General features: G+C 42.4%; 1 protein-coding gene across 1 annotated transcript in view; it reads right to left on the reverse strand.

The window, feature by feature from the left end:
• Positions 1 to 15168, reverse strand: part of unc5a (unc-5 netrin receptor A) — a 159017-nt gene that overhangs the window by 4335 nt on the left and 139514 nt on the right. Inside the window, exons 12-14 of the mRNA XM_063018420.1 lie at positions 13796 to 14029; positions 3634 to 3783; positions 14 to 178 (exon numbers count right to left, since the gene is read on the reverse strand). Of these exons, the coding sequence (XP_062874490.1) occupies positions 14 to 178; positions 3634 to 3783; positions 13796 to 14029 (549 nt within the window). The remainder of the gene's footprint in view (positions 1 to 13; positions 179 to 3633; positions 3784 to 13795; positions 14030 to 15168) is intronic.

Consider the following 15168-nt stretch of genomic DNA (forward strand, 5'->3'; position numbering starts at 1 on the left):
GCGGCGGCGTCACCTTTAAGATGTTGAAGTCGAGGCAGAAGCTCTGGCCTTCACCCTCCACCTGCCACACACACAGCGTACAGGAGAGCTCGCACGTGCTCACGCTCAACCGCTCCAGCGTGAACGTGCAGTGCAAACTCCGCTGAGATCCACTCCAGATGTGGTAGAACGGGATCTCCTGTCACACACACACACACACACACACACAACTGAATTATCAGACCACGCCGATGTGGACACCCCTAATGACCATTAGGGCTCATTAATAACATATGTATAAATTAATTATATAAATTAAACATATGAATATAGTTTGTCAGGTCCTTGAGGTGAGGTTCTTAAAAACACGGTTTGGTGTGGTGGAAACGACCAACATCGGTGCCCGAGCTCACGGGTGCTCGTCTGACTGTATGAGCACAAACACTGAGCATTTTATTAGGTACATACATTCTCTTGAGGGTATACAATCACTGACTGTAGCCTGTAGATCTTTTGCTCTGTCCACTCTGCTAATCAGTTCTTGTTTGAATGGTGGATCATTTTCAGCACTGTGTTGAAACTAACCTGGTCATGTTAGTGTGTACTGTTCTGGTTGAGTGTAGCAGGTGCAGCAGTGTTGTTGGGACCTCAAAATCAATGCTGAGAGGAGAACAGCATTATAAGCAAAATAATAAACACACATTGTGCACGAAAAACAACGTGTTCCTAAAAAAGAGGCCAGTACAATTAGATAATATGTAAAAATCCGGGTTCAAATCTCAGTGGTGCTATGGGCTGGCTGGGCATTTAGTGATCGGGGATGGACCCACTGGACCCACTGCGACCCTGACTGGAATAAATAAATAAGAAATGTAATAAAACTTAAAGCCTGAAGTCTGTTGCGATGTGAATCCGAGAGAAAACGATCCCGCGCTCCTCCTGTAATTAAACAGCAGCGAGTGAAGAAAAACGAAGCGTTTAGGAGGAAGCGGCTCGAGCATTTTAAACAGGAAGCAGCGTGTTGTTCTGAATATCGAGTCCTGACTCCTCGAGTGCTGCTCTGAGACGCGGGCGAGTCCAATAAAGTCTGATTTATGTACGCAGCACAGTACGCAGTCAGGTGTGTGTGTGAGAGAGAGAGAGAGAGAGAGAGAGTTGTTAGCTTTTATTACTAGTGTAGCAGCAGATTTGTTTTTATTTCGGCCTCTCTTCTGTTTAGGTGTCCCCAGATGCCCCTCCTGATGCAACCGTCCTATTTCTTTCCAGGCTTGGGACCTGCACTGAGAGCGCACTGACTTACTAAGTGCACCTCCCACTGCATAGGCTGTTTCGGCCACCACCACCATCCTCAGACGCAAGCCGTAGCCTAGTGGTTAAGGTACAGGGCTGAAGGTTGATGGTTCAAGCCCCACCACTGCTAGGTTGCTGCTGTTGGGCCCTTGAGCAAGGCCCTTAACCCTCAGTTGCTCAGGCTGTACACTGTAATGTAAGTTGCTTTGGATAAAGGCGTCTACTAAATGCCAAAAATGTAAAATGTAAATGGTAGATGCCCGACTGGCTGATAGCACTGCTGAGATTTGAACTAGCGTACTTATTATCGTTAATATAAATATATAATTGAGACCCTCAGTATTGTGTAGATTCATTCATTTGTTCAACTGTTCTGGGGGATGCTAACCCATCTCAGGGTTCTTCATATACTGTGTGTTGTTCTGATTGAGTGTATGAGGTGCAGCAGTGTTGTTGGGATTTTAAACACCTCAGTATAAATACCAGAAGGAGAATGGTGCCTCTGCTAAACGCTACTGAAGTGATCTAACTAACTAACGACTGGTCCCGATTTATTTTATTTATTTACTTTGAATAACCTACAGTAAGACCCTGAGGTCCTGCAGTGTGTGGTTCAGTCCTAGAGGGGGCGCTGTTACACAGCTGAGCCTCACAGTGCTATTAAATCCCAGCAAGTCGAGCATTACTGAGATAAGAGATGAGAAGTGTCCAGAGAGCTTCCACACCTCTGTACTGAGCCTTATAGTCACTCATTCTCCCACGAGAATCTCCTCCATCTCTGCTTCTGCTCTACACACACACACACACACACACACACACACACACACACACACACACACACCAGAGTCTATACGACACATTTCTCTGCAGCTCTAAATTTAACTTTGTCCCAGCAGAAGGCTTCAGTGGCTCATCCTGCATTAAAATGACATCAATCCACCTATCCAAACATCCATCCATCCCATCCGTCTGTCCATCCAAGAATCAAATCCGTCCATCCATCCATCCATCCATCCGTCTAACATCAATCCATCCATCCATCCATCCACCTATCCAAAGATCCATCCATCCCATCCGTCCATCCAATATCCATTCATCTAACATCCATCCATCTGTCCATTCATCTAAATCCATCCATCCAAAGATCTATCAATCCAAACATCCATCCATCCATTCAAAGATCTATCAATCCATCCATCTGTCCAACATCCATCCATCCATCCATCCAAAGATCTATCAATCCAAACATCCATCCATCCCATCCGTCCATCCAATATCAATTCATCTAACATCCATCCATCTGTCCATTCATATTGCATCCATCCATCCAAAGATCTATCAATCCAAACATCCATCCATCCAAAGATCCATCCATCCATCCTTCCAACATCCATCCATCCATTCAAAGATCCATCCAACATCCATCCAACATCCATCCATCCATCCATCCATCCAAACGTCCAAAGATTCAAAGAGCCAAGGATTCAACGATGAACCTATCTATCTGTCTGTCTGTCCGTCCGTCCTTCCGTCCGTCCATTTAACATCCATCTATCTATTCAAAAATCCAAGAATCCATCAAACAACCTATCTATCTATCTATCTATCTATCTATCTATCTATCTATCTATCTATCTATCTATCTATCTATCTAGCTATCTAGCTATCCATCCATCCATCCATCCATCCATCCATCCATCCATCCATCCATATTCTCACACCCCAGCACTGACTGTCTATCCATCCATTTATGCATACATACTTTGGTCCATTAATTCATCTAAACATTTCCTTTTCCCATGATCCTGCTCTTCCTCCACACATCCTGCTCATCTGTGTCCTAATATTTCCTCTCTGGTTGTACTGGTGTGAATCTGGTGACCATTTGCAGATGGTGAAGATTTTTCCTGCATCACCAGTTCTCTCTCTCTCTCTCTCTCTCTCTCTCTCTCTCTAATAGAGTTGAGTATAAATCCCTGCACGTCCACAAACTGCCTAATGAAGCCAAACCAAAGAAATCCGCCATTAGGAAGCTCAGCAATGCAGAACGCGGCAGCTTTAAAACCTGATGCCCAGCGCGCCGACGTAACGGAAGCCGTTTATACACCGGATCTACCGGGAAATCAGATCATCTCCAGCTCTCAGAGCCGGTGATTAAACTTATACAGCGGAACGTACATGATAAAAGAAGAACGGAGAAATAACAGGATTCAGATTTTTAAAGGTATATTCTCACATACACTTTATGGCCAAAAGTATATGGACACCTGACCATGAGCTGATGGACGTCGTACTATAATCCCATATAAAGCCGAGGTATATTTCTATTTCACGTCTAGTAGTGAGTAAATAAGCGTTCATTACCTGGTAGCCGGTGAGCAGTTTGCTTCTCCACTGGCTCTGTGGCAGGTCGTGAATGGACAGGCGCAGGTTGTGGTAGCTGTCTTTAAACAGGAGGACGTGGGGCTCGTCGATGAGGCGACCTCCTAACTGCTCCTCCATCTGTATCACCTCCTACAGAAACAAAACAGGATGACAGTGAGGACAAGAGTCAGAAGATACGACGCTAACTGTGTATTAATACAGCCGCGATCTGTCCACACCTACTAATTACAATCTGCTTCAGAAATGATGGCACAGCGATACAGCCGGTAAAATGGGTGCCGAGGATCCCGGTTTGAACTTTACCTCACCAAATATTACTCTTCTTAACTCTTCTTTTAAATAATATAAGACCTGCTCTGATTGGTCTTTCACACCTCCAGCATCTCTGAGGCCTTCATACTATTTGATCTGCAGTGTCTGCGTATGGTTCATTTTACCCCGAGGCTCATAAACAAAAACATGAATAAAATAAAATAATAATAATAATAATTAAAATATAGATTAGATTAGATTTAGATCAATAATAGTAATAATAAAAATAATAATTATTATATTATAATAATGACAGTAGTTACAATAATGATTATGATGATAATAATAATAATAATTAAAAGTGTTATTATTATAGTAATTATATTAATAATGAAAATTATAAGTAATATAATAATAATAATAATAATAAATATAACTATAATAATGACAATATAATAATAATTATTCACAGATTTCGGATCATTAAAGTGTCTAATAAAAATGACAATATTAATAATTATAATAATAATAATAATAATAATGGCAATAATAATAATAATAACAATAATAATAACAAAAATAATAATAATAATAATAATAATAATAATAACAATAGCAATATTAATAATAATAATAATAATAATAATTCTAACAATAATATTAATAATAACAATATTAATAATAATAATACTGCTAATAATAACAATATTAATAATAATAATAATAATAATAATAATAGTTCTAGTACAGAAATATAATTTCATTAACATTTAAACACAGTTTTAGCACGTCAGCCTCAGACTGAGTTTGTATACCAATAATCATCCTGAGTAAATTGATAATTAAGTAACACATTTCACACCCATCACATAAACAGAGCCACCACCCCTCTGTACTCATTACAAAGTCATGCTAAGGTCACACCAAAGTCACGCCAACCCACACGACTGCATGATAAACTCAGTCCTGTCTTATTATCATCCTCCTATAAAACAGGCTCTCGGCCAAGCGCAGGACAGAACGCATGATGGATCGTTCGGGTGGGTTCGAGAGGCGCCGCGAACCTCCGACCTTACAGAGTACATGCAGCTTTTTTATATCCTTCAGACCGCGGCGTGAGGAGCTCAGAATAGATTCAGAACTGAGTGGGAACATTGATAAAAGATCTAAAGAGAGAAAAACAGTCCGAACTAGCAGCTCTGTGCAGAACGAGGAGCTTTAACTGCACAGCTGAAGATACCGGCTGGACCTGGATGATAAACGCTTCCAGTGAGCTTTCATCTGGCACAGCAGTGATTTAGAACACAGCCCAGTCCACCAGTGTCACAAAGATTCTAAGGGACAGTGTAGCCTAGTGGTTAAGGTACCGGACTAGTAATCAGAATGTCGCTGGTTCAAGTCCTACCACTGCCAGGTTGCCACTGTTGGGCCCATGAACAAGGACCTTAACCCTCGATTGCTTAGACTGTGTACTGTCCCTGTAATGTAAAACGCTTTGGATTAAAGTCCTGGTGACACGGTTTGAACCTTGACTTTCAATTTGGCCTGTAAGGATGTTGGCATGTTCTCCCCCTTTCCTGTTTTCAGGTTTTTCTCCTTAATACTTGCCCCCCCATTCCTTACCACCACCAAATCTTGTAGATGGTGAATAGAATGCTTGAAATCTGCCTCAGGATTGACAACGTCAGCAATAAAAAAGGGTCGCTATTGTACAGCATCACTGGAGCAAAAAGGGTTTTGAACCTACAACCTTCTGATTGACAGCCTAAAGCTCCACCGACTAGGCTACATCTACATTTACACCCTTATTTAATCACTTGGGGCCATTTAGAGCAGCCAATCCACCTTCTCTATGCTTTGGGAGGGGGCAAGAATACAAGGTAGCCTGAGTAAACCCACATGGACCTGGGAAGAACATGCCAAACTTCTCAGTATCCAAAAATCAATTCCAGAGGCACACTGGTAGGTAGTGTGGCACCTGTTGGTCTGGGTTTGAATCTCACCTCCAGTCATTGTTGGTGTGCAGTTTGACTTGTTTTTTCTTGCCCATGTTGTATTCCTACAGGTACATGAGTTACCCCAGCTGCCCCCCCCCAACACACACACAAACACACACACACACACACACACAAACGCCCTTAGGGGGGTGAGTGTGTGACTCCTTGAGTGTTTCTAGGAGGGCTCAGGACCCACTGCAACCCCTGTCTGCATGGAGCAATGCTGAAAAGCAGTGATAGCAGACAAAGACAAAACAACCGATGTCGGACCAGTTATCTCTTAAAAACCTGTTGTAAACCGGGATCTCAGTGGGATTCGCTCTATTTGAGGCCATAACAGTCACGTCCGTGCGCTCTTTAATCCTCGTGCGCCGCGTCCAAAGACTAAAGCTTATCTGTAAGTTCACAGAAGTCAATTCAGAAGCCAATCAAATATAAAGCGTGTTATAATCTCTGACTGCGCAGCGTCCAGCAGCACAAAAGAGGTTTTTAGCTCATCTCCTCGCCCAGTGCTCCTCTTTTTTTAACGATTAAGTACGATTAGTATTTTCGGCCTGCACTGAAACTGTAAATGGCGTCTAGTGGACTTTGATGCAGATTGTGACCCATCAGCGGATCGAGCAGAGAGCCCGACAATTATCCCATTAGGAAAAAAGCTCTCGCTCTGAATACCGACGCCGGGACGTTCGGCGAGCTCCGATTAACGAGCGGCAGCGTAAATCAGCCTCGCCGCTCAGTTTGTAACGTCGTCGTGGCCCGAACGTAAAAAATACACGCAGCCGCGTGGCACTGTGTGTTTGCTTTCGGCGTGCGCCTTCGACAGAGAGAGTAATGGCATCCTGTACGCCTCATTGTCTTCTTAATAAATTGCTCCCTGCGTTGGCACATTTACTGAGGGAGAAACAAGAGAACCTCCTAAAACTTTATTTACTCCACAGTGGAAGGGGCTCGTCACCCCTGTGTTCGGGAATTACAGGAGGTTCTTCGTCACCGTCAGTGAAGAGAAGTGCTGCACCTCAGATCCTGTCCTTATTAAAACCCCAAATTAAATTCTACATACATTATATGGACAGAAGTATTGGGACACCCCTTTTAATGTTCTAGTGTATTATTATTATTATTATTATTATTATTATTATTATTAATATTATTATTATTATTATTTTTATTCTTATTATTATTTTTATTATTTTCTTTTTAGTATTATTATTGTATTTTTATTATTATTTTATTATTATTTTTATGTTATTATTATTATTATTTTATTATTATTATTATTTTTATTATTATTATTTTTTTATTATTATTATTATTATTATTATTTTATTATTATTATTATTACTATTATTATTATTATTACTATTATTATTATTATTATTATTACTATTCACCTTCTCTATGCTTTGGGAGGGGACAAGAATCTAAAGTAGCCTGAGTAAACCCACATGGACCTGGGTAGAACATGCCAAACTTCTTACATATGATAATGCAAGGTTTGTACCCAGGACCCCAGGATCAGTTTTGCTGGGAACCAGGAGAACAGGCACAAATTCCCACAGATATACTTCTCGAAAGGGCGTCTATTGTATCTAGAAACAGGACGTCCGACAAGCTCACATTCAGGCGTCCAGATACTTTTGGCAATACTGATAAATTCAACACCCAGGAGGAAAACCAGAGGATCCAAAAGAAACCCCGGAAACCATAAGAAGAACATGCAAAGCTCCTCACAGACATACAGTATCAGTACACAAGGTTCGATCCTAGGTCTCCAGGATCCCGGAGCTGTGCAGCACCTACGCTACCCGCTGTGCCACCATACCAGGTGTCAGAATAACGTGGCCTAAAAGACAACATCACAATCCTGCTATGACAACGATGGCCAGTGCTGAGACTGGAAATAAAAAAGAAGCAAGAGAAACAGGATGGACGGTCCAGACGTTCCGGAGAGGCAATGAGAAACGCCGAGCGAGTCCGAGCGCCAGCGCGAGAGGAAAGATTGAGAAGCGGCTTAGCGCTTTCGCCTGGAGGTCAGCGCAGCGCTAAGCTTCAGAGGAACAGATAACTGGATTACTGCAGACCGGCTTCTGCTCTCCAGATTTTCAGACACGTCTGTCCGGCGGCCTCGTCTCGTCTCGTCTCGCTTCACTCCGTCCACGTCTGATAGACCCGGTGCATCCGGGAATAGTCCGGAATGTGGTGTAGTTAATCTTCCCTGTCTGACGCTGACAGAAAGAGGTTAGCCGCGGCGCTAGCTCTGCCGCGACAAACTGTCCTCGGTGGAAGTGAAAAAGGTTTAAATGTGATTTAGTGAGAACGGTTTGTGCCGCGGCTCAGACAAAACACGCCGATAACTGACACACTGACTCGGAAGAACGAGATCGGGGGCGGCACGGTGGCTCGGGGGGTCACTGGGTTCGATTCCCAGGTGGAGCGGTCTGGGTCCCTTCTGTGTGGAGTTTGCATGTTCTCCCCGTGTCCTGTGATGGACGTCCCATTTTAAAAACAAATGATCTTTCGGCTCTTTTGAGAAGGCTTCTCACCAGACTTTGAAGCATGTCTGTGGGAATTTGTGCCTATTCTGTCAAAATATGATGCCTGAGTACTGATGTCGGTCTAAAAGCTTTAGCTGATGTTCTTAATCATTGAGTGAGCTTGTCTTTAAGTACACAGGGGCACAGTCATGCTGGAACTGGAGGGCCTTCCCTAAACTGTTGCTGCAACGTTGGAAGGATATAATTTCCTTCATATAATTAATTTATTACTATAACCTGTTAGTGACTGTCATGGCCAAAACACATGAAGTCTTTCCGTCATCATAAATACAGGTCTCTGTACACCTGTCTGGGTGGCAGGGTGGCAGGGTGGCTCGGTGGGTAGCACTGTGGCCTCACAGCATGAGGGGCATGGGTTCGATTCCCAGGTGGAGCGGTGCGGGTCCTTTCAGTGTGGAGTTTGCATGTTCTCCACGTGTAACCTGACAACCTGACGGGTTGATGCAGTCAGACTAAAGGGAGATACTAAAGTCCTACTAGGTAGGTGTGTGTGTGTGTGTGTGTGTGTGTCCTGTGATGGACTGGCGACCTGAGAAGGCTTCTCACTGGACTTTGAAGCATGTCTGTGGGAATTTGTGCCTCTTTTGTCAAATTATGACAGCATTTCTATGACTGGTTACTGATGTCGGTCTAAAAGCTTACTAAAGTCCCACTAGGTATATGTGTGTGTGTGTGTGTGTGTGTGTGTGTGTCCTGTGATCTGACCGGGGTGTTTCCTGCCTTTCACCCAGTGAACCAGACCCACTGTGACCCTGACCAGGATGAAGAGGTGGTAAAACAGACAGTGAATGAATGAATGAATGTACGTCTGTCATCGTGTCTTCCTTCCTTTCCTTTATTCGCTCCCATCGACTCGTTTTCCACGACCTCACACGTCTGTGATTAATAACCTGCTGCTCTATAACCACATACACACTTACTGTACACAAACACACACACACACACACACACACACTTCGCCGGAGCCTGGATGTACTTAGCGCTTGATAAATCACGCCGCAGACGCCCGTGCACGCCGCATCGACGTGTCATTTCTCTGGCTATCCGTCTCCGTCCCCGTGAAGACCGTCAGTGAGAAGCTGGTGATGGAGATCAGCCGTACACGAGCTGATTCTGCACTTTCCATCTACAGCCAATTACTCTGGCGTTTTAAACAAAGGTCAGATCGTAGCGAGCACGTCCGCGCGGCATTCAGCCGAGTCAGCGGATATGAACTGGCGGTTACATTCTGATTCAGCGAGGAAAAAAATCCACCCGGCGTTTGATCCGGCGGTTTATATCCTCGGGGTCGGAACCTTTCACATCATAAACCTCTACATTTTCAGCGTTTAGGAGACGCTTTTATACAGGGCGACTTACAGTACTGTTACAGTATATATTTTTTAAGCAATTAAAGGTTAAGGGCCTTGCTTAAGGGCCCAGCAGTGCCGACTTGGCAATGGTGGGGCTAGAACCAGCAACCTTCTGATTACTAGTTCAGTATCTTGGCCACTAGGCTACAATCGCCCTAAAATAATGATGCACTTGTTTACATTTTTCGGCATTTAGGAGACGCTTTAATTCAAAGTGACTTACAGTACAGTGACAGTACACTGTCTAAGCAGAGGGTTAAGGGCCTTGCTCAAGGGCCCAACAGTGAAAACCTGTCAGTGGTAGGGCTTGAACCAGCAACCTTTTGATTACTAGTCCAGTACCTTAACCACTAGGCTACACCTGCCCTACAAAGTGACAGTCCTTGCAAGTCCATGCAGTCTAAATGCACTTGTATCGGCAGTTGTAGCCTAGCGGTTAAGGTACTGGACAAGTAATCAAAAGGTCGCTGGTTCAAGCCCCACCGCTGCCAGGTTGCCGCTGTTGGGCCCTTGAGCAAGGCCCTTAACCCTCAGTTGCTTAGACTGTATACTGTCACTGTACTGTAAATCGCCTTGGATAAAGGGTCTGCTGAATGATGTAAATGTAATGTAAATGTTATAGGAGTTACAGTGATACAGTCATGCTGGAACAAGCACAGGGGCCTTCCCTAAACTGTTGGTAAGCAAGAAAAATGTAGGACGTATGTCATTTCCTCTATATAATTACTTTATTACACCTGTTAGCATCTGTTGTGGCTGAAACGCATAAATTCAGTACTTATAAGGGGCGTCCCGATACTTTTAATCGTACACTGTATCATCCGTTTTAAACAGATGACTCCGATCTGGACAGACGGTTAGCGAGCGTTCGGCTCACTCGCCCGAGGCCGAAACTACAACGCCGTCCAAAAGCGGCAGGGCTGTTTATCCCCCCGCCGGCGCGTCGTTATGTTGGAGTTAATTCGGTATTACGGTGAGAGGAGGGTGTCAGCGCGCACCATGCCCGGTGCCAATCATTACGACCCGTAACACGATTTACACGCCACCCGAGACAGCCAGAACGGACCGGAGCTAAAACACTGACACGTCTACACAGCCACATCACCTGCTAGCTTTGTGCCATGCTAATTCCACCGCCGTGATCGACATAATAATGCCGAGCCAATCACAATAAATGAGGAGCTGTTACGTTACAGGGAGCCAATCAGTCACTCTGAAGGGGGCATCGTTTTGGGTAAAGTGCACCGGCGCACCTGTTATACGCCTGATCTTCTAAACAAAACAACTTGGTCTCAGCAACTATCACAGATTCAGCCACAGATCTGCCCCTGAGAAACTACATTTCCCATGATGCCCTGTGGATCAACACAGACGTGCGTACATGTGAGAGGAGCGGTGATGCACTAATGGAGCACAAACCTTCTCATCAACACACCAGATCAAAATCAAACAAGAATAAATAATCACAGAGAAGAAAATGTTTCCTCCTGCTTTTACTTTTCCCTTCTTGACAAACTTCCTTTCTTTTCTTCCATCTTTCACTCTTTCCTTCCCTCCAAACTTTCTTCTGATTTTCCGAACTTCCTTCCACCCAAACTTCTTTTCTTTATTCCTTCAGAACTTTCCTTTATACAAACGTATGAACTCCCTTCCTTATAAACGTCCTTCTGAACTTCCAAACTTCCTTTCTTCCATCTGTCCCAAATTCCTTCTTTTCTTTCAGTCCTTCTCTCCAAACTTCCTTCCTTTCATTCTTCAGAACTTTCTTCCTTCAGAACTTCCAAACTTAATTTGTTCAGAACTTCCAAACTTCCTTTATCTGTCCCAACTTATTTCCCTCCTTCCTTCTTTCCTTTCTAACTTTCTTACTTCTGAACTTCCTTCCTTCCAAAAGAACAAACTTCCTTTCTTTCCTCTAAACTTCCTTCCCAACTTCCTTCATTCCTTCAGAACTTTCTTTCTTCCAAACTTCCTTCAGTACTTTCAAACTTCGTTTCTTAAAAATTTCCAAACTTTGCCACTTCAGAACTTCCTTCCTTCTATCTTCATTCCTTAATTTTTTTCAAACTTCCATCCTTGCTTCAGAACTTCCTTTTTTCCCTCCTTCAGAACTTCCAAACTACCAAACTTCCGTCCCTTCACCCGTCCCAACTTTCCTCTTTCTGAAGTCCTTCCTTCTGATTTTCCTTTCTTCCTTCCTAACTTGCTTTTAAACTTACTTCCGAACTTCCAAACTTCATTTCTTTTATCTGTCCCAACTTTCTTCCCTCCTTCCTATCTTCCAAACTTCTGAGCTTCCGTCCTTTCATCCATTCCAACTTTCCTCTTTCCGAATTCTTTACTTCTTTTTTTTCAGTCTGTCCATCTGTCCTCCCTCTGGTTCTTACTTTCTGTCTGTCTGTTTGTCTGTCTGTTGTTTCAGGTCTCGTCACAGCAGATCTGCTGTTTAATTTTATTAATGTGTGTTTTTCAGATTGCTGCATAACTCCAATAATCCTGACGTTCTTCAGGGTGGAACTCATCAGGTCCGGACTGTTGCTGTATAAAGAATTTTGATCTTTCTGTCTATTAGAACAAAATCTCAAAACGTTCTGAGATTTTTCAGCTTATTAGCGAACGTCAGATGAGCGCTAAGCGTTTTGTTAATTAGCAGGTTTTTTTTCTTTGCTAATCTCTTATCGGATTGGTCCATATGCTAATCACTGCTCTCCTTTTTCATTCCCACTTTCCCACTTTCTATTTTTATACCGCACCCTCGCACCACCTCCACCTCATTTTTTTTTATATATTAATTTATTTTAATTCCATTTGCACTTTCTCAGTCAGCCGGCGCGCGGATAAATCGGCGATCGCTCGGCTCTATTCTCTCGTGACAGACGCAGTGGCTCTGCCGCACAGCTTCTCTTTTTCATTCGCTAATTAACCATGCAAATGAAGTCTTTAAAAGGATTCTCCAGCCGGGTTCTCCCGGGAGCCGGGGCCGCCGCTGGCCTCAGAATATTTCTGTGAAGTTCAGAGAGAAGGGAAAGAGAAACGAAGCTCAAACGTGAAGCCGCCGAACGGCTAACAGACGCCGCGTGGAACGACGCGGGAACGTCGCGCCATACCAACGATTAAACCAAAAATACGAACCATAGTACCAACCAATCACCACAAACTGCACCAGTAGATCAACGTAGTGACCAAAAATCAACCGAACGAACAACCGAGCACTTTATTAGGAACAGCTGTCTAGATTAGACATTCACTGTCTGTTCTATGAGCTACACTTACCATATAGATGCAGGGTGGGTATACAATTACTGACTGTAGAGTATATATGTCTCTGTATACCTTGTCAACCCCCTCTACTGCACAGATTAATTAAAAGAACAAGAATAATTAATAATACTAAATAATAATAACTTAATAATAAATTAATAATAAATTAATAAATAACCCTAAATAATAAAAATAAATAAATAATCCTAAATAATAATAAAAAGAATTATAATAAATGAATAATAATAAATAAATAATCCTAAATAATAATAAATTAAAATGACAATAAATAATAATAAATAAATAATCCTAAATAATAAATAATAATAAAAATAATTATAATAAATGAATAATAATAAATAAATAATCCTAAATAATAATAAACTAAAATGACAATAAATAATAATAAATAAATAATCCAAAATAATAAATAATAATAAAAATAATTATAATAAATGAATAATAATAAATAAATAATCCAAAATAATAAATAATAATAAAAATAATTTTAATAAATAAATAACAATAAATAAATGATAACAATAAATAATAATAAAATAAATAATAATAAATTAATAATAATAAATAATTAATGCTGAATAATAATAACAATAATAATAATAATCATTATATTAATAATAAATAAATTAATAATAATAAAAACTATCCGCCCAACAAATCCGCTGACTCAGATCGTGAATGTGATGACCATGTGCTTCCTCACCTGGATGAGGTCGGGCGTGTCGTCGGTGCAGTATACTCGGATGGTGTACTCCAGCGTGGAGCAGTACGCCGGAGCGAACAGCAGCAGTTTCAGGCGTTTGGCGGCGGCCATGCTGAGCGACTCTCCGACCAGAGCGAAGCGGCCGAGCTGCTCGGTGAACACGCGGCACGTCTCGGCCTCCAGCTGGCAGTAGAACGGCTCGGAGATCAGATCCTCACCCAGCAGCAGCACGTCCTGGAACACACGGGGGTACAGACACACGGGCATGAGGGCAAACAGTCGGGGGAAGGAGGTGCAAATCTTATATCGTATTCATTAACATATTAAAGGTTAATTAATGGGAGAAAATGCATGGTAGCAGATTACTGCTGAGATCTGCGGGTACAGGGTTCGAATTTCAGCAGTGCTTGTCAGTGAGCTCTCAGTGCAGGTCCCAAGCCCGGTTAGAAATAGGAGGGTTGTATGTGGACCGGATCCAGTGTGGCGACACCTAAATAAAGGATGTTAGCGTTGGCATTTACGAGACGCTTTAATCCAAAGCGACTTACAGCACTGTGACAGTATATTGTTTAAGCAATTGAGGGTTAAGGGCCTTGTTCAGGGGCCCAACCGTGGTAATGGTGGGGCTTGAACCAGTGACCTTTTGATTACTAGTCCAGTACCTTAACCACTAGGCTGCCCTGTTTCCTATAATAAGGAGTGATAATAATAAAGGTGAAAGAAAAGTTCTAAAGTTCAGCCTTACAAATACTGTCATCTTTTGACTGAACAGGCACAAATTCCCACAGACACACTCTAAAATTTGTGGGAAGCTTCTGAAAAGTGCGGCTGATGTTCAAGCTGAAAAGATCACTCTGTTTTTGAAATTGGTTATAAAGTGTACTAGGACATTTCAGGTCTGGTTTTGACTTCAGGCAGCGAGTGAATCACATCATAAATAAATGCATGAGCTGAAATGTGTGACCCGACCTCAATTAATGCATTCTCACGCATTCTCACGCCTATTCAAGAAAAGTTCGTCTAATTGTCAGAGCGGCTAATTGATTAACGGACGGGACAAAGTGTAAAACGGTGAGGGGACGGTCACGGTGCTGCTGTGGAAATGTTCATTAGCGAGGTCGAGGTGGCGTCACCGAGGTCGTCTGTAAATATTCTGGGCAATTTTAAGTTCTTGACTCGTATTAAACAGTGAAAGACGACTGAGGGACGATAATTAATGTGATTTCTTTCATCTGGTAAATATTAAAAAAACAATAGGGTGGATTAAACATTATTATATAGTTTATACACCGATCAGGCATAACATTATGATCACTGTAGTTCAGCAGTTTGAGCTACAGGAGCTCGTCTGTTGGATCGGACCACACGGGTCA

The sequence above is a fragment of the Trichomycterus rosablanca genome, chromosome 22 (assembly GCF_030014385.1).
Source record: "Trichomycterus rosablanca isolate fTriRos1 chromosome 22, fTriRos1.hap1, whole genome shotgun sequence".
NCBI classification, from domain to species: domain Eukaryota; kingdom Metazoa; phylum Chordata; class Actinopteri; order Siluriformes; family Trichomycteridae; genus Trichomycterus; species Trichomycterus rosablanca.